The 19,524-nt window shown below is 39.7% G+C and overlaps 2 protein-coding genes across 2 annotated transcripts in view; both read left to right on the top strand.

The window, feature by feature from the left end:
* The window catches only part of DMGDH (dimethylglycine dehydrogenase), a 45,645-nt gene extending 41,286 nt beyond the window's left edge, over nucleotides 1-4,359 (top strand). The window contains exons 15-16 of the mRNA XM_050913003.1: nucleotides 2,292-2,426; nucleotides 3,080-4,359. Coding sequence (XP_050768960.1) covers nucleotides 2,292-2,426; nucleotides 3,080-3,295 — 351 coding nt within the window. The 3' untranslated portion in view covers nucleotides 3,296-4,359. The remainder of the gene's footprint in view (nucleotides 1-2,291; nucleotides 2,427-3,079) is intronic.
* Nucleotides 4,360-8,773: 4,414 nt separating this feature from the next.
* ARSB (arylsulfatase B) overlaps nucleotides 8,774-19,524 on the top strand; it is a 70,020-nt gene continuing 59,269 nt past the window's right edge. Inside the window, exons 1-4 of the mRNA XM_050913608.1 lie at nucleotides 8,774-9,046; nucleotides 11,921-12,107; nucleotides 14,556-14,746; nucleotides 15,308-15,515. Of these exons, the coding sequence (XP_050769565.1) occupies nucleotides 8,774-9,046; nucleotides 11,921-12,107; nucleotides 14,556-14,746; nucleotides 15,308-15,515 (859 nt within the window). The remainder of the gene's footprint in view (nucleotides 9,047-11,920; nucleotides 12,108-14,555; nucleotides 14,747-15,307; nucleotides 15,516-19,524) is intronic.

Genomic DNA, 19,524 nt, shown 5'->3' with positions numbered 1-19,524 from the left:
ATCTCAAGATCAGAATTTACAGACATTCATACTGCCGTTTTAGATGCCTTAGTGTATCGCTAACATCCACACTGGGTTGGCAAATATGACACAGGACTGAAGGGAGACCATATCTCTTCCAGAGCAGCAGCTGGAGGCCAGTCAGAAGGCCCTAGGGCATATAACGTTGTATTTGAATACTTGTGTTTAGTTCCACAGTTATATTCCTTGCAACTAAATACCAGATATTACATTAGCATGTATAGGAAGGAGTTGATTCAGCGCTGAGCATACCTGTAGAATATTTACTTCCTTGGTATTTCTCTCTGTCATGCAAAACATTTTAGTCTGTGTGTCGTGCTATGGTATACAGTCTTATTTGTGTTTCTAGTTGTAGGTATTTCCTTTCATAAGTGTTCCTGCATAGTAGGAATGTAATTCTATGAAAAGTGAGAGGGAACTACCAGTAGCTGGTTATTGTTTGGTCTGAGATCTTTGCTGTATATTTTCCAGCAGCATCTTGATATTTATATTCTAAAATGAATCCTCACAGTCCTTTCTTTGTCTGATCTGAGCTGTATTTCATGCTGTCTTTCCCCAAAGGGTGACATTTGTGATCCTTATGTGCAATATCTGCTTTATCCTCAGTTGGTCCACCTTGATTTTCAGACTAACTGGTCCTCAACTGGTTCATCAGCTGTTTTCCACAACTGCTTACAGAGTCTAATCTTTCAAGGTTCAAAAACTCCTCATTGCTTTAATAATTTCTTTTGAGCCTACACATAGACATATGTGAACCTGAACAAGAACTACAGAAATAAGAACACATGAACTAACTGCATAATAATATATTCCAAGTATAGTATATGTTGCTTGTTATTCTGACAGTGCAATAATTCTCTACAGAAATTAAAGAACATTACCAGAAATAGTATTTTTGACATCTTCAGCAATATTTTGTTTCTTTTCTCTTAAACACTCATCAAATGAATATAATTCCTGCTTCAGACCTAAGATCAACTGCCTTAAAATAGCTTTTGCTGCTGGTCATCTTCTCAGCAAAGGCTGGAAAGCTAGAGGACCTTGTAACTGCTGTTAATTTCTTGCCCATGGGGCAGGCTGGTGTGGATCTGGCAAATTAGTTGAATAAAAATCTTTTGTTCTGCCTGATCTATACCTTTAAAGAAAAAATTAATAAACAGAATTTGTAAGCCACTGTTCTTAACATTTACTGCACAGTTATTAGAAATAATGATATCCAGTTTGATTACTATTTTATCCTGTGTCCGAACTGTCAGCATCTTTGAAAGGGGCCTTCTCTTGGTTCTTGAGGCAGTCTGTGGAGGACCACAAATTTTATAACAACTCTTTTTTCTATGGCTTCTTTTTCCAATTTATTCTCTACCCAGCCAACTAACTAAGGAAGTTGTCTGAGTTACATTTAAGACTTAGGAGATATGTGAGACAAGTCAGGTTCACAGCTACTGGTAGGCAAAATAAGTTCGTATCTGTGAACCTGGTCATGGAATCAGGCTAGCTCAGTGGAATCAGTTCAACATTATCACATACAATAAATACTGTCCTATATACCCTTGAGGATTCAGGGGCTTACTGATGGCTCCCCCCATACTTGTCACTCATTTATGCAGTCTGCTTCCAGAAATATGAGAATCTGCTTGTACCTTTCTAGGCAAGCTGAAAAAGGGAACTCCAAATGATAGTAATATTCTTTAACTAACATGTTGCATTATCCCATAAAATGGTAGATATGGGAAAAAAACATACATACCTTAAAACAAGAATATGGAGTAAACTGCCAGCTCTGCAGCCTGGCAGAGACACCAAAGTGGAATAGTAACAAGTTACTATCATGGTTGATGGTGGCATCAAAATGGTTGTGTGTCCACAGAGGGAGGCCTGGACTTTAGGATCTGGGTATTGGAATTCCAGGTTTTTTATAGAAACTGAAATGATCTACAGTCTTCTGGCTGACAACATTAGCTGGGCAGACAGTCTTGTAACACACATCTCGCTACATATGTATTTCTACTACATTTGGAATTACAGATATTAAAGGACTGAGATCTAGAAAAACTAATATACTGAATAAAGTTACCAAGATATAATGTACCAATATAAAAATAACAAGATACAAGATATAATACCTGTCAAAGGTTTGATTTCATCTATATTTCGTACAGAATACTTAAGTGATAGGAAAACAAATGAAGATAAATTTAAAGGCTTATATCTCTAAACTTTTTGCAGAACCCGAATAACCATATGTCATCATTATCTTCTATTTTTTTCAGCCAGCAAACTTTACAGGAAAGCAAGCACTGAAGCAGATTAAAGAAAAGGGGCTCAAACGACGACTGGTATATCTCGCCCTGGAAACAGATAACGTTGATCCAGAGGGAAATGAAAGTGTGTGGCATAATGGCAAGGTAAGGACTATAGATTGTGTTACAAGAAACTAATGTTAATTCGTGTTTCAAGTGTGAATGCATTATTTTTGTTTTACTGGCACAGAAAAATTTGAAGCTATGATAAACACTTTCTAATCTTCAAGAAGGAAGCAAAGACTAAGTAAATAGCAACAAAGAAAACATGAAGTTCCATCAAGTCACAGAAACTAGAGTTGGAACAGGCTAAAGTATTGCCATCCATTCTCTTCTTCTGCAAGTTCACCATTGTCCTAACAACACTTCTGCTATTCACTTAAAAGAAACAAAACAACAGCAAAGTTTGGGCCTCCACACTTCAGCACAGATTATTTGTTGAAACACTCACTAGCAGTTAAATTGTTGCATATAACAAACATATGCATGTGTATAGTGTATGTTCTGGTGAAAACTTAATTGAACACAGTAGGAATAGACTGTTTTTTCAAGGAGCAAAAACTTCCCAGTTTAAGGTGCTGACACCCACAGTAGAGAATATTATGAACTGCATGACACACTTGAAACTTGCTTGATGTCTGAAGTGTATAAACCAAAACTAGTATATGAGATGTGTAGTTGTTTGGGTTGTTGGTTGTTTTTTTTTAAGAAAACCTCACTGCATCTTGAAAATAAAGATAAATGTGTTTTTTTTTCAGGTTGTTGGCAACACCACATCTGGAAGCTTCAGTTACAGTGCTCAGCGGAGTCTGGCTTTTGCATATGTTCCCACAGAACTAAGCAAAGTTGGACAGAAATTGGAAGTTGAACTTTTAGGAAAAAATTATCCAACAACGATTATACAAGAGCCACTGGTGCTGACTGAACCAACGAGAATGCGTCTTCAGAGAAAGGGTGAAAGTCCCAAAATATGAACACAGATGAGGATACAGCAAATTGTGCAGTAGGAAGTAGTTCCATTAATACACATGAAATTAAGAGAATCAAACTACTCAGATTTGCTAATTACTAAACACAAGATCCTCATTGCTATACGTCAGTGAGAAATTCAATGGTGTTACCCTCTTGCTTCCTTGTGTGGGCTGTTCACATTGGAGATCTGAGCAGAGTTCATGAACCAGTATGCGTTCCTGTTCTCAGTAGCACTTGTGAGCAGAAAGTGGCAGGGAATGAGTAGATCCTTGATTCAGCTTGCTCCCGCATTGGCTGGCAGATCTAAATTAATGCAGATGTGTAAGTCGTTCTTGGTATTGGCCAATAACAAATTGTTCCTCCTCCTTGACACTCACAGTTCTTCCTTTGCCTGCCCTCAGGGTAAAGTAGCTTATCCTGGCTCCTTACAACATGATGTCGCAAACTTATCATTAAAATAATTTCACTAGTTCTGCACAGAAATGCTGCCTAAGGAATTGAAATACATCCCAGCAACCATTAAAAATAATAAAGGCAATATTAAAGGCAAACTGAACTGTTAACATTTTTTCCCAATATGTCAGCCTGGCAGAAATTCTCACAGAAGAACAAAATCTAGTTCTTCTAAATGAAACAGTTATAGGAAGCCCATTCTTCATTATTTTATATGAATCATCTGATAGATTATGTGTAATATTCTACAACACACAGGATGTTATTGTTCAATTTCTGAATAGAACCTAAAGTACTGTATCATGGATTTACTGTTCTAAATCTGAAGCACTACACTGACACCAGAGAAATTCAGTTCTTCCTTTTCCTGATAATTATAGATTGGACAGCAGTAAGAGCCATATGTTGTTACACAGAAATATCAACAATGAAAAAATATAATTAAATCCACAGCAGAGGAGCTTTATTCAGTGTTGAATATTTGATAACCCAAATAAGCAGGATTGGGGTAACGTATGTGATGGGAACACACTAAATTATTAAAACACTCTTCTGAATTCCATAAGATGCTCAACAATTCTTTAGAATAATAATGTCACAATTTCCAACTTACAAAGAGTAGCACTCCCTTTTAGGCTATAGATAAACATTTTCAAAGTACATATGAATAATGTCCAAAATGTACTTTCTTCAAAGGAGTTGGTGCCTCTAAATCTTCAGCAAAGAAGCAAATGTATAAATAGAAGGTACCGGGAGAAACACAGTTTCAGTAATGAACGCTTACTCTTGCTAAAGTAACCTGACATTACATTGTGCTGTTTTGAATATCTTTTACGAAGCAGGTCAAGATAAAATATACAAGCTTTGGCAGACTTGCATGTAGTACTATCTTGAGTGAAAAATCCATTCAGAAATTATTCTCTGTTATGCTTTCATGAGTGATTTAGTTCTACTTTGCTAAACCAATCAGAGATGTTACTTTTTGTAAACGTGACATTATTTGTAATGAGGCACTTTTAGCCACTATGTTTCCTTGAGCATTTAAGAAATCTAAAATACAACACAATGCTATATGGTTTTATTTAGACTGTGAAGGACGAGAGCAATTCTTAGGAACATAGTTTTGAATTTCAGTATTTCCCAAGAACATGCAAATTCAGTAGACACCACATCCTGGAGTGTACAGCAACAGTTATCCTGAGACAGGCTCTCACATGTACATTCCTAATAAGCTTTGCTATGCCAAAGCTCTGTTTCAGTGATGCCTTCCACATCCCAATCTGAAAGTTAGAATCAGGTTTGTAACTCCTTTTCCAGCTTGAAAGAAAGAAGTGCTATTCATTAACATGTCAACCAGATCGGTCTGACTGTGCAGAAAGGGTAGGCTTTCTGCAGCCAGAGCAAAAGGTCATGAATCACAGATGTAATTCCTACAGTCAAGTGAACTCAGAAACTGTACCCTCCATGGGCTTGTACCGCATTTCCAGCTGTAACCTCCCAACCCCTAATTTCTCCTTGTAGCTGATGCAGACAGCTACCTGCCTCATTTTACAGTGTAGTATTATACAGGCCCAACCACTGATTTCCTTGTGGGCTTCTCATTGACAGCTGTTGTCACCCAAGTCTCACTAAGACAGCCTTGGCCAGTTAATTTTCATTTAGTTTCAAGATTTAGGGAAGCAGACAAAAAACATCTCATGCTGTTTCTGGGACAAGGCAATGCAAAGTAAAGTTTCTTTCCTGCAGCCAACCTGTAAGACCAAAACAACTCCCTGTTCATCACTGACATATGTAATACAAATGCAGTATCTGAGAGCGTGTTGCACTCTGTTACCTCTTACGAGTGGCTGTGCTTTCTGTTTAACAATGCATTCAGGAGCAGAGATACCTGAAGTAGTTATAAGCAAGCACAGCTGAGTATTAGAAGCACTGTAGCTATGATAGCCGTATGTGTGACAGGGCTTCCTCGTTGACCTAGCTTCTTTTTTAGTGCTCTGATAGCCATGTCACCTCACTGTGTATTTATTAGGATAGCTTGACGTTGCAGCACTTTGCATAGTGTGGATAAACTAAACTGTAAGGGGATGAAGCTTTACAAATCATGCCCATGGAGAGGTTCACACATATAAGTCAATCTTTCAAGGTTATAAAAAAAAATTATAAACCTGAAGAAATGAGGAGGCAGGAGTGTTCAGCAGCTTTCGTAGTTTCCTGTCGCTGCTGCTTTTCATTGCAGGTTGTGATATGGTGTTGCATAAACTTGTGGTGTCAAGATAGAGCAAGAGGAAGTGAATAGGAGCAAGAACGTTTAAGTAGTACATCCATCTTTTAAGAGGGCTTCTAACCAATCAAACAGAAATACCAGGGTAGAAAGACTGGCAGGGACACGTTTTGAGTCTTCCGCAACTGTAATGAGGTGAAAACATGACAGTTGGTCATCTAGGAAATTTTCTGAAATACTCAAATTTCTGTGTGCAGACTGATCAGGACATGTCAAAAGGCGGTTTTCTCAGACACATTTTTCATCATTTTCCTTCATCCTTCTTCCATCTCCAGAGAGTTTTGGTACACGACAGTAGATGTTACTATTACCATTTCAATTTTTGTTCCAAGTTCTCATGTGCTATGGCAAGAAGTGCCATGTTCATGCTTTGTGTGGAATGATAAATCAACACGGATGCCATAATCTTGTGTGTCACTCTAATGACTTCATTAATCATTGACCTCAAAACAGCACCCAAATTATTCAACCCCAAATTCAGAAAAGGTAGACTGAAACATAGGGGACTGAACACAGACCATTTCCAGGATTTATTCTTTTGATTCAAGAGAATACTCTCTGATATAAATAGTATTTTCTGATTGGGATTCCAAATCCCTCAACTAGTAGTAATAATAAAAAAACACTAAGAAAATATGACAGGCAGCAACACCCAGACTGTGACTGTGCAGTATCTGCTGTGTATGTTTCAGATGGTTCAATTTAATGTTTTAAGTCTGGCAGCTCAGGCAACCAGGTTATCCAATTCTGGTGGAGGAGGATAAGCAGCAAATAACTCTTGACACTCCTCTACAAGGGAATATGAGTTCAGCTGCACTTGAACATCCTGATAACTTTGGAAACATGTCAGGTGAATAGCTATAATGAATTTTATTGCAAAATTTGTATCCAACATTTCTGATTTCACCAGCACTGTGTAGATGTTCAAAGTAATTATTTTGAATGAACAAGAATGGTTTCCATGGGAGTGTGCTAACATTTGAATGGAACTTCACCTGTAATAAGGACATGGAAGAAGTTAGTTAAATAAACAGTTCAGTGAGACAGCTGTGACTGGTGATGGGATCTGAATTAAAAACAAGATAAATCGGAACTTGGCAGCCTTTTGAACAGTATGAATCACATCTCGAGCAAAGAAAATACAACTCATAGTCACATACGAGCTTGTATGCAATCCTGGAATTTACTTCAGGAAAAACTGACTTTAGGACAGTATTGTTGCTTCTTGTTCCAATACCAGCTGTGAACTATAGTACATTCTTATTGTAGAAAAAAATGTGGCATCACTCATCATTGCTGTTGTTTTCAAACCAGCAGAGAATCCTTTGGGATTTATACAAAAAGATCTGATAACTTAATAGGCTTATCCACTAGACTTCATTCATAGGAGTGGGAACTTTCTTTCTACAGAGACTTGTCAATCAAAAAGAAAGTAGACAGGAGTCTAGCATTCTCAATGTTTGGCTTTCTTACCAAGAAATACGATTTTTAATGTGGATTGTTCTTTGACCTGTTACCAAATGTCTATATAAATTTGGGAATGCACATAGGTACCATTCCAGCTAAATGTGAAACACATGGTTATTTGATCTTTAACTGGACAATGAAATTTATATGTATTCCATGGATGAACAAAATCTATCAGAGTTGACAGCTATTTCTGTCCTTTCACAATCTTAGATTTTACATCAAGATTATAACTAAGGTAGTGGTCGTTTACAATATTGCTTTAGAAAATTACATGGTTTGAAGAAATAGCCCTGTTGACATAGCTGTTATTTCTGCTTCTGGGTTGCTTCACTTCCTTCCTACACAGTAACAGTCAGAAGCACCATCTTACAGCCAGACCTAGATCACGGCTTCTCATCTGCATGGACAAAATGAAGAGAAAAAAGCACTGGGTCGCTTATCATTTTGCAGAAGGGGCAGGCAGGGGAGGGGATGAGAGCAGCAGCTGACGATGATGGGAGAGAGGCCATCTTGCCTCAGGAATAATTGCCATCTCGCACAGCTCAGCTGCATCTTCAGTGACGGTGGCAACTTGTTTTTCCCAGGCTGTAGCACAGGTTGGCAAGCAGCAAGGCCATGGCTGTGTTGCAGCTGCCCCGCTTTGCTTACAGAATAAACTCTGTTGGCAGTATTAAATCTGGATGAGCTGCTATGGTCTCACATATGAAGACAGAACTAACAAGCCCAGTTACTTGTGCCAGAATACACTGTGTCCGCTACTCAAACTGTTGTATCAACTTCCTTGGAAACACAGCTGACTCGAAACACAAGCTTAGGAGCAGTTCCCTGGTTCCCCTGGGAAAGGCTCCATGGTTTAAACCGGATGTTTAATGTAGGAACTAAAGAAAGACAAAATTAGAAGGGATCTCCAGCACCACTGAGTTGGATACCCTGCTAACACCGGCAACAACTTTACAATCTCTTTTTTTAAACGCGTTTCAAAACTCATCGGCCTAAAGCTACACCGCTTCCACCCACCACAGGTACTCCGGAACCCCGCTATTACCGCTCACACCAGCTCGGACCGAGCGGCAGCACCGGGGCCGGGCGGGGCAGCCCCTGCCCAGCCCCGCCGGGCGGTGCCCGAGGACGGGCGCGCCCCGCGCCGCCGCCGCCGCCGCCGCCGCCGCCGCCGCCGCCCCCGCTGCCCGGCCCGCCCGGCGGGAGGAGCCGGGCGCTGCCGCCGCCGTGGCCCGTCCCCGGGGCGGTCCCCGCGGCCCAGTTCCTGGTGGCGGGGATGGCGGGGCGGGCGGGCGTCCCGCCGCCGCTCTGCCTGCTCTTCTGCCTGCTCTGCTGCCTGCTGCGGCTGGCGGCGGCGCGGCTGCCCGCCCCGCACCTGGTGCTGGTGCTGGCCGACGACCTGGGCTGGGGCGACGTGGGCTGGCACGGCTCGGCCATCCGCACGCCGCGGCTGGACGCGCTGGGGGCGGGCGGCGTGCGGCTGGAGCGGTACTACACCCAGCCGCTCTGCACCCCCTCCCGCAGCCAGCTCCTCAGCGGCCGCTACCAGGTAGGGCGCGGGTCGAGGGGGACGCCCGGGGAAACTCAGTCCCGGAGTTGTTGCCCCAGCGCGGAGATGCCCGCGGGAGAGCCCCCGGGACTCCCTCCATCCCTCCCCGGCGGCGACGACGGCGCCCTCCCGGCCCCTTCCCGCCACCCTCCGCAGCGTGTCAGCAGGTAGCTGGTGGGGTGCTTCTCTCCTGCTTGTTCCTAGCAACGCTCTGTGTAGTTTGGCCTTCTTGGGTCGCTGTGTAAGATGCTCTTGGAAGAAGGCTACCGTATGAAAACCAATTGCGTTTATATGCAAACTTACTTCACTTACTTCTGGCTTGCTAGCTCGGGAATAAACTAAACGTGGGTTTAGTGCAAGTTGTTCTGCTTCAGAAAAGGTGAGGTGCTCTCTGTGCTTCAGTTGGATTAACAGGTGTGGCAGCGTATCGTGAAAAATATCCCCGTCCTCATCATCTTCTGTTATGTACTAATGAACTGGACAGGCACACAGTCAAGATGCAGCCAGAAGCAGATCAGCACCATGTGTTCAGTTTATGCAGCATCTTTTCCAATGTGGCGTTTAAATGCATCCTAACCCGTACATTCTCCTTCATGTGATGCCGTAGGCGTAGACATTTATGCGTCCCTTGATGGAGTGCACACAGTCTGATCCTTAGTCTGGGTGTCTAGCTGCTTTGTAGTCACAGTCATGTTTTTTTCCCTTTTTTTTTCAGTTGCACAGGTGTAAGAACTGGACCTTATCGTACTGCTGTACTTCTCCCCCTTTCCCCCCTCATTGCAATTTTGGCAAAAATGGGGTGGGGGGGGGCGGGGAGAAGAATACAGTGTGGACAGAAAGAAGAAACTCACAAAGGGTTAAGCGTATTTCAGAAACTTCCCCTCTCTCTCAAAAAGTCCTGTACATGCCTATTAACCATAGTGATTTGTCAAAGAAACTGTTCAGAATGAAAATAAATGTCATTCTGTATTAGTGGATGTTATCCCTTGTTGTTGCAGGAAGGTTGTTCTAGGTGATACTTAGTCTTTCCAAGCAACATTTGTTCTGTTCCTAGAAACTCCCAAGAATCAATAATTAGTAGGAAGGTGTAATTGACTTTACCAACTTTTAAAATTGTTTTATTAAATAACCTAAAACATTTCTTCATTGTGACTGTTTTGAGAATACAGTTCATACTCTGAACATGCTTACATAGAAGTGGGTCAGGGTTAACCAGACATTCCTGCATCTGATCTTAGAAGTGGAAACTGGAAATGCTTATAGTTCAGTCCTGATTTAAATTCATCATATGCATCTGATTTGATGATTTAATCATCTTTGTGTTGACCTTGTTACAAATGAGTAAAATAATATTAAAAAATGGAAATAATTTTTTTATAAAAGTGAGGAGACATTCTGTGCAGGAAATAATTATGTAGCAAATATGTGGGATTTTGTTTTGTTTTACCCATTGATATGATTAACAATTGCTCAGAGATTTGAGAAAGTAACCTAAATCTGGTCCTATCTGGTACTGGAATTTTGATAGTCACCTTGCAGTCCGTAAAGAAAGAAGAGCAAAGGTATTGGTTTATGAAAGCTATAGATTTTTTATTATTATTATTATTTTAATCTCCTTTTTCTTGCTTTCTAGAGACAGTGGAAGAAATTACACTGCTCTGCTACCTTGTGTCTTTTACTATATTAATAATCCTTTTTTAATACTGCGTTTACAAAAAAAAAAAAGTTTTTTTTCCAGCTCCTGTTTCAAAGAAAATGAATAACTACTAGGCCCTTTGTAAGAGTCTGCTTGCCCACTTGCCTAAGATCAGGGCTTATTTGGTTTAGAAGTCAGTTCAAAGTGTTGCTAAAGTGATGCTTTAAAAATCAATCATGCAGCTTGCTACGCTGGAGTGCTTAGTGGAGTTACAAAATCTGATGTCTTGCGCTCTAGGGGGTTTTGGAGGTTTTGTGCTTTGACAGAGGCAGATTTCTAGAAATATTTAGTAAATAAACAAGATATTTATACTTGTATGGATATGTTTGCTGGCCTAGGTTCAGGGTAGTACCTTTTTTTTCTGGAGGAGATAGGGGAGTTGACAAAAGTCAGCTTATAGTACACAGTAACTGAAGAGGTTCCTTCAGTTCCTTCCATCAAACAAAATTTACTACTCGGAATATCGTTGTCAGTCATGCTTTTGTAAAGAGATAAAAAATTCACCACTTGTTAGGATTGGAAACTTATGTGGAACTATTAAAGGTCAGATCTAGGTAGTGTCTAAAACTTGTGTCATCCCCAGTATCCAAATGCTTTTTCTTTTTATAGTGCTCGCGCTCATTTTAAGTATGTAAATAAATACATAAATGTGTATATATAATGTCCATTTAGAGGAGTAATGCAAAAATAGCTTTCTTTCTTACCTTTTATCACCCTTTCCTCCGGTGACTGTTCTCTGATACAGGCAAAAGCTTGGTAGCTTCACCTGCCATGCACCTTTTTGCCCATCTCCATCCCATTTAAAATCTCTCACTCCATATTGAGATGTTGTCCCTAGCCTTCAAACAGACGGTAATGGTAGTTGTTACCTGTTAGATTTTTAGATGAAAACACAAAAAGCTTTGGGTTTGTTTTTTTTTTTTATTGCACTTGATTTATGTCTGGGAACACCTTGTTAACCCCTGCGGTGCTATTTCCTTGTCTTCCTCCATGCTACCCCTGCCCTCTAGCTGTGCTTCCGCATCTCCCTCAGTGCTACATCGGTAAAAACAGGAGCCCCTAAAACTAATGATAGCCTGTGGTGTAGCTGTGTTTCTTTTTGCACCTGCTTATAAAGTAGCCTATGGGAACAGAGTGCTGTGTTGTAACTAATCTCTCATCCTTCTTTTCTCTGCTAGATCCACACAGGTTTACAACACCAGATAATCTGGCCATGCCAGCCTAGCTGTGTGCCACTGGATGAGAAACTCCTCCCAGAGCTACTTCAAGAGGCGGGATACGTTACTCACATGGTGGGGAAGTGGCATTTAGGGATGTACAGAAAAGAATGCCTTCCAACCCGCAGGGGATTTGATACTTACTTTGGTAATGGTTAGATTTAACATGGGCAATAAATGCGGTGTTAAAAATGATGAGAAACTGCCCCCTTTCTTCTAAGAACAGCAGATTTACTATTAGCGTATAAGTAAATCAATACCTGGGCACGCATGTTTCCAAAGTGTAACTGCTTAAAATAAGATAGTGCCTTAAATGCATGCCCAAGCCTTACAACTTATTGAAGAAACTATTGTAATTATGGAGTGGCTCCAAAGAAAGTATTTCTCTCTTATGATTTGCATGTAATTTGGTTCCACGATGGTTAGAAGATTTAAGGTGTAGTGATTGCTTTGTTTTTACAAGTGTCTTTAATCTGAACGTTTTGTGTTAGATCAGACAGTAGACATGGCTTGCTCTGCAAATAGTGTTACACTTCCAAAAGCCGATATGTTTAAGAGAGAAATAGACATCATACCACACTGTGTTCATGCTTTATGAATAGAGTAGCATTGGTTTTCCAGAGCCTGTGGCAAGGAAGATAGTGTGAGAGGCACTATAAAACAGTATCCAAAAGGTCTGTTGCAGAAACTTGCAAGTTATGAAGTCAAACCCTCAGACTAAAAAAATGATGCCAGAATTAGATTGCCCAAATGTGAGTGCGTTACTTACAAAGCAACTGGTAGCTACACTTTGTTTATTCTTCCTCTTGCAAAGGCTCCTGTCCCAGTATTGATTGGGCGTTTATTAGTTTTGCACAAGTGTCACAGACATTATGTGAATCGGGCTGTCTGAAATGCATCTCATTCTGCACGGTACTGAATGCAAAGTGGTCCATCTCCACATGGTTGTTTTTAAGACACTTTCATTGAATGGAGAATTTCAAAGCAGTTTGTTGTCTTCAAAATAACTTTGCAAAGTGTTGATAGTACTGCTGCTTACTTCTACAGCTGAGAAAGTAAGATACAGAGAAACTTAAGCAGAAGCCTGTGTTCCTCTTGTCTAACCGTAGGTACTTAAATGAAGAGCCTGGCTATGCTACGTGCCCTTTATAGACAATGTCGATCCAAACTTTAGGTGGGAAGAACTGTTTCCTTAGATTGTTTCTCTCTTTTGACTCTTCAGGCCGTGGTTTCACAACTAAATTAAGCTAATACATATGGATCATAATATAATGGCTCGTTGCTTAAACGTATATGCCTCCTCCCATCTCTTTACAGGAGCTTGGGATCTTTTTGACAGCATAGATGTAGATAGGCTGGAGCTCCTTGTGAAATCTCACCCTGGGACCAAGCAGGCTTTTAATGCAGGGGCATTAAAAGGGTATGGCTCTGGGTATGGTCGTTGGGTGCCCAGTGTGACATTACGTTTCAGAGAATGTAGCAGTTTAGTGTCCTATAATGTTCATATAATTCCAGTAGACGTTGGTTGCAATTAGGGGCGTTTGATTCTCTGGCACACTTGAGGCAGTGTTTCCCCCAGCGGGCACTCAAAATGGAAAAACGCAACTTGCGGCTCTGAGTACGTTGATGTAGGCAGTCTGCCCACAAAATCAGTCTTTATGCTTTGAAAGAAAAGCCATTTTTTCCTCCTAAACTATTAGAAGTTTATATTGTATTTAAAACAGAACTTCATTCTTTCTGTACATACTTTTTTGCACAAGTAACTGTAGTTGAAGCTGCTGAATAAAAATTCAGATGAAGTTCCTCCATTTTGGATTTTTGTGCCCAGTTTTAGTTTGGTTTTGCAGAACTTAAGAATATATTTTTGCAGATTCATCTGTTTTTTCAGGGTATTGGGGGATAAATCTGAAATCTAATTTCAGAAGTAATAATTACTGAGATCAAATGATTTTGAAGAGTTTTGTTTCTGATTGATAAAAAGCAAAGGCACTCCATGCTTAACAGGATAGCCCTTGATAGGAGCAAATCTGTACCTGTACAATTTTTGCATAGTTTGTTTCTTTTGGGCATCTTTAAATAATAGTGTCTTTTTTCCACCAGTTGGTGTCAGCAGTGGATCAGAAATTACTTTACAGCTGACAAAAAATGCTTCATACTTGGATGTTTTTAGATAAATAAAAAAAATTCCAAACTTTCTAATAGAGAGAGAAGTCTTATGTGAAAATACAAATATACAAAATCATACCAGCTAAAAATCAGAGTAGTACATGGATGGGTCACTGCCTTTGCTATCAGTGCATTAGTTTAATGCTAATGTCTTTGGTATCAAGTTATAAAGTCATTGAACTGCTTTCAAAATGTTTCATGTGTTTTGAAATTACTACTTGCATTAGCAATAGAAAGTCTGTGAAGTATTAAATGTTGAGCTACTTAGACCTGTCAGGGGATGTCACTACAGGTGGTCAAATGTTGAATGAGTGTTTCAGCTCAAAACCACTAATGTTTTGACATTTATTTTTTACTTTTTTTCCCTCTGATGTATCTGTTTATGTGACATGATGTCAGCCCGCTTATTTGACATCTTTTCCTGTTCTAGGCTATCTTCTGGGGAGTGAGGATTATTATTCTCATGACCGTTGCGTCCTCATTAAAGCAAAGAACATAACACGCTGTGCTCTGGACTTTCGAGATGGAGAGGAAGTCGCAACGGGGTTTGAAAACATGTACTCCACTAATTTATTCACAGAAAGAGCTATAGATCTTATAGCCAATCACAAAACTGAGAAGGTATAGTCAGCAGCTGTTACTTTGATAACTTCAACACTAAAGAATGCTTAAAAAAAAATCTTAATGAAATATTAATGGAGAGACCTGCGCTTGAGCTGTAATTCCGGGCTATTCAGCAGGGTGCGTAGAGCTAAATGTGAGAAGTAGCACTGGAAAAACTTGCCTTGTCTGCTGTCAGAATCAGCTTTGGCTACACAGCCCTGGCCTGCTACCCTTCTCCATTTTTTTTTTAATAATACAAGTAATTAATTTATAGAAATGATTTAGCATGTAGTTTGCTCTTCTAAAAAGAGAATGGAAAGTTTAATGGGAGAAGTTTCATAGAAACTGTTAACAACTGTGTTACGAAGAAAAGATACACCTGATATTTTTTCACAGCTTCGCAAAAGTCCTTATCAAAGTTTTATTAGTTTATGTTTGGGGATTAGAAGAGAGAAGTGTAGAAGAAATCAAAGCACAGTGCCTGCAGTTGTTGATGAATCAGGGCTGCTTTTGCTGCAGTAACTTTTGCATTTAGTACTTTATGTTCAACTAATTTCCGTTCTATCCCCTCCACCCCAGCCCCTCTTTCTCTACCTTGCTTTTCAGTCTGTCCATGAACCTCTTGAGGTCCCTGAAGAATACATGAAACCATATTCTTCCATTAAAGATGTAAAGAGACGCCATTATGCAGGGATGGTGACTCTTATGGATGAAGCTGTAGGAAATCTTACTGATGCTCTGAAAAGATATGGTCTTTGGGACAACACAGTTCTTGTTTTCTCTACTGGTAAGTTCATTTATATATTCTTTCAGTAATAACTTTGATACGGTGTCTAACAAGCTGACTGCAGAGACATCTGGCCCCTCTGTCCTTCCTGCGTATATTTTCTAACTATAGAAGAGCGATGCAAGTGAAACAGGACTTTATACCAGAAGAAGCAGTTTCTCTCCCCGCTCTTATGGCTTTCTCAAGCATGACGAAAACAACTCTGAAGAAGTGTCTGTGCAAATGGGGGATGCTCCTATTGGAGTAAAAACAGCATTGTAAAAACTGAGGAGTGCGGTGAAGTTGGAGGCATCTTACTTGCCACTGCGGTTACTGAGTATCTGTCAGAATTGGATCCTTACTGAGAGCGATCTACCAGATTCATTTATCCTGAGCTCTAGGTAGCTGTCTGATCAGTCTATAAATTGCCATGTGTTGCATGAATCACAAACAGCCAGACAGGAAGCAGTTTGAAGCCAAAACTCTTTCTTTCCCTTACTTTCATATAACATGTAATTGTTGTCTTGCTTGAAATATTTCACTGGCACCTTACTCTCATGAAGCAAAGGTCTGTTAATAAAAAAGGTTAATATGTGATGATACAGTCTAGGCTGCCAAATTACAGGCTAAGTTTTTGTATGTACTAGCACACGATCTGGTTTCTAGATTATTAGGGTAATGCAAATAATACATTACAAAGCAGTCTCCTTTGTTTCCAAATTAGGAATGAAACAGAACCTTTTTGAAATACAGCTGCTTGGGTGGGTTTCAGGAACATAGTTGTTCTTGTTTGGTTAGGAGTGGGAAATAGCCTTTCAATGCTTACAGTTGCTCTTTTGCCCAGGCTTTACATATTAGGGCTGTCAAAATGGCAAATTAATTTTCTGGGAACACTTTAAAAAACTACAACAACAGCAACAACAACAAAAAAACCCAAACCCCAAGGTTTGATGAAAATGCAGTGATGTGTTTTGAGTTTAGCAGCTGCTTCCTATAGCACTTGGAATCTTGGAATTTCATTTTGAGTCCAAACCTGTTTGCCTTACAGTGTTACATTTGTGTCCAGGTTTTGGCTCTAACAGGATTCGATAACTTTTCTAGGCCTGTTTCTGTTTGTGATGTTTTCATATTTAGAACTGAAAGTAAGCAAAGCCATATGGAAAATGATACCAATATTTATTCCATATGGAAAAAATCCAGTCTTTGCTGATGGGGTCCTGGTAGAGTTATTTCAGTAATGTTTGTTCAGTACGTTGTGGAATAAAACTAAAGACATCTGAGTTGGAATTACAGGGTATGACTGAATTAAAAAGACAAATTTATTTTTTTTATTATAAAACATTTTTTTCCAAACAGTGATAGTATACCCTGTTTTTAACAGTAGTTATCTTGCAAGCAATTACAGGTGCATTTCAACAAGAGTCAAACAGTCAGGAGAATCTAGTGTCTGCCTTATCTAATGGGGCCTATCTTGAGTTAATTGACATTTTAAACTGACAGGAGTGGAATTTAATATGATTGAAATGCAGGGAAATTGTGCCTAGATCAAGCAGGCCAGAGGCAGTGAGTCGGGTTTTTTCAGTGTTCTCTCTTCACTTCAAACAACTATTCTTTACAGGCATAAAACATTGCATGCATTAAAGACCCAATTTCCAAAAAACAAATGTTGAAACCATTAAGCATTAAAAAAAAGGCAAAAAAAGAAGTGTGAAATCTATTCAGTTTTTCTATATTATATTTTTCGCTCTTGCAGGTGGTGTGTTTTAAAATGGGCATTAGAACATGGTTGAAAAGAAACACAAGAAGGTCTGCAATTGAGCATCTTGTGCAGAGAGTTGGGCTATGTGACATCTCTCTGCACAGCTTTCAAGTCCTTTGTAATTGGGAGTCTTAGTGTGCACTGGAAGCTATAATACAGGTAGATACTTATAGTATGATATTACCTTCAGCTCTTGAGGTCATGCCTGCTCGAGGAAGCTGTGCCCCCTCTCCCTGCCCCAAGTGCTCTCCTGGGACTGGGAGACCCTCCGCTTGCTCAGTATGGCAAGAGAGACACATTTTCCTCTACAATCAGGAATTCTCTCCAAGAAAGTTCTTCCCATGTTGTGGGATTAAGAATCAATTTAAGGATTTAAATGAAGACTGCAAGGGAGAATCTAGGGAAGGATAAAGTGTATCCATAATTTTAATGAGCAGTATCTATGCGTCTCCTCGGCGTAGTAGTTAAAGACACAGGGTCATAAAAGCACTCTCTGTTTTGTTATAAACCTGTGTGGTTTGATAACTGTAGTGTTGGAAAGCTGTAGAGGAAAAGGAAAATCTACTTTTACAGTAGATTTTACTAGATTCATTACTGTTTGCTGTTTAGTTGCGTCCAAAATTCACACTTGGATGTTTGTGTCTCTCACTGCTTCAAAATTCCACCCCACCCCCCCCGCAAATAATTTACAAGTGATCATTTGCTATTGTGTGCTATAGCAAGTAGGATTGCAACAAACATACAGTCTTCTGGTTGATTCCTTCACTGTGAAGTGTCGACCCCTAAATTAGAGATCTCTTTTTAGTGGGTGCTCATTGAAATACTCTAGAACATGATACAATCTTTGCTCTCATGGTAGATTTCTTTTTATTAAACTCTTTCGTGTTTCTTCCTGTTTGTATATGTTATGGCTCAACCAGGATTGCCTTGAAAACATGCCAGTTGGCAAATGGAAATACTGCACATTTTAAAAGGGCCTTGTAAAATGTGTAGAAGAACTCCAGTTCCTCTTTAAAGTGGCCTGATGGAGACACCGGGCCAAAAATGAAGTAATCTGGTCATTAGTAAAGTCTGACTCCATCAGTGTATCATGTAAATCAACACCTCTAATGTCTTTTTGAACAGATACACAAGCTATTTCTACAGGTGAAAAAGATGAGCTAGTTCAATGGTATGTGGTGTTACATTTGTGTATCAAGTAGTACCTTGAAAAGTCTTGACTGGTGTGGTATGAAATGGAATTTGCTTTTATGGAGCACCTTTTATACTACAGATACAAGTAAGTCTCTGCTAATGAGATCAGTGGTGAAAATGAAGTCATTGCCTGTTCAAGCAAAACAGATAAAAATGGATGCAGCGCTGTCTTGGGTGCCCATGGCTTTTTATCCACTTAAAATCAAAAAGAATGAGATGTAGGTTTATTTTTCTTTTTAGCAAACATGAGAGACTATAACTACCAACTTTCATGAAGAGGGCCTTGATTTAAAATAAATAAAGGTCATAAAAGTCATTCAAGCGGTACAAATTTACCTCAGCACTATTAACACTGGCTTAGACTCCAAATTTTGCTTCAAATGTAGACCTATGATTTGAAGTAAGCAGTAGGGTTTTGCTGTAAATACCATGTGTTTATAGTTTCTGCAACATATTACAGGTAATTTTGGTGGAAACTTGCCAACATTAGAGCAAAGGAATCCAACCTCTAATTTCAGTTCTGTAGTAAAGCTACTATCCTTTGCTTTATTTAACTTTCAGCTTTTTAATATATTAAATAATTTTGGAGCTAAACTCCTTACCACTCTTTCTTCCAATATGTCTGTTAATTCTTAAATGTGGATTAGCACTGTAGTGTCTGGTAGTTGCCGTAAGAGGGCTTTGAACAGTAAAATACATGGAACTTTTCAAGCCTTGGTTTACATTGCTAAGAGGAAACCACATAAATCCTTTCCATAATGGTGCATGTGACAGTGATGACTGTTTTCACTCCAAAAGAGGGTCTTTTTATCGTTTTAGAATTATGATTAATAAAAGCACAGATTGTTCTGGACATACTTGCTGATGTATATACAGTCTCTCTCACACTCCTAGATTTTTTCCCCCCAAAAATTTCATATTACCCTAATAAAAACTTTTTCTCAGTCTCTCTCCCCGCCCCCACCCCCTTTCCAGCCAGCATATTGTGGCTTTTGTCTAATAAAATGCTGGGAATTTTTTTGCTTATTTCCAGCTCCTACTTTGGTAGAAACCAGGGATCTGACTTCCAATGGTACC

This window comes from Gymnogyps californianus, chromosome Z, assembly GCF_018139145.2.
Source record: "Gymnogyps californianus isolate 813 chromosome Z, ASM1813914v2, whole genome shotgun sequence".
Taxonomy (NCBI): Eukaryota; Metazoa; Chordata; class Aves; order Accipitriformes; family Cathartidae; genus Gymnogyps; species Gymnogyps californianus.
Note: the sequence above shows the minus strand (reverse complement) of the source record. Positions and strands in the feature narration are given on the sequence as shown.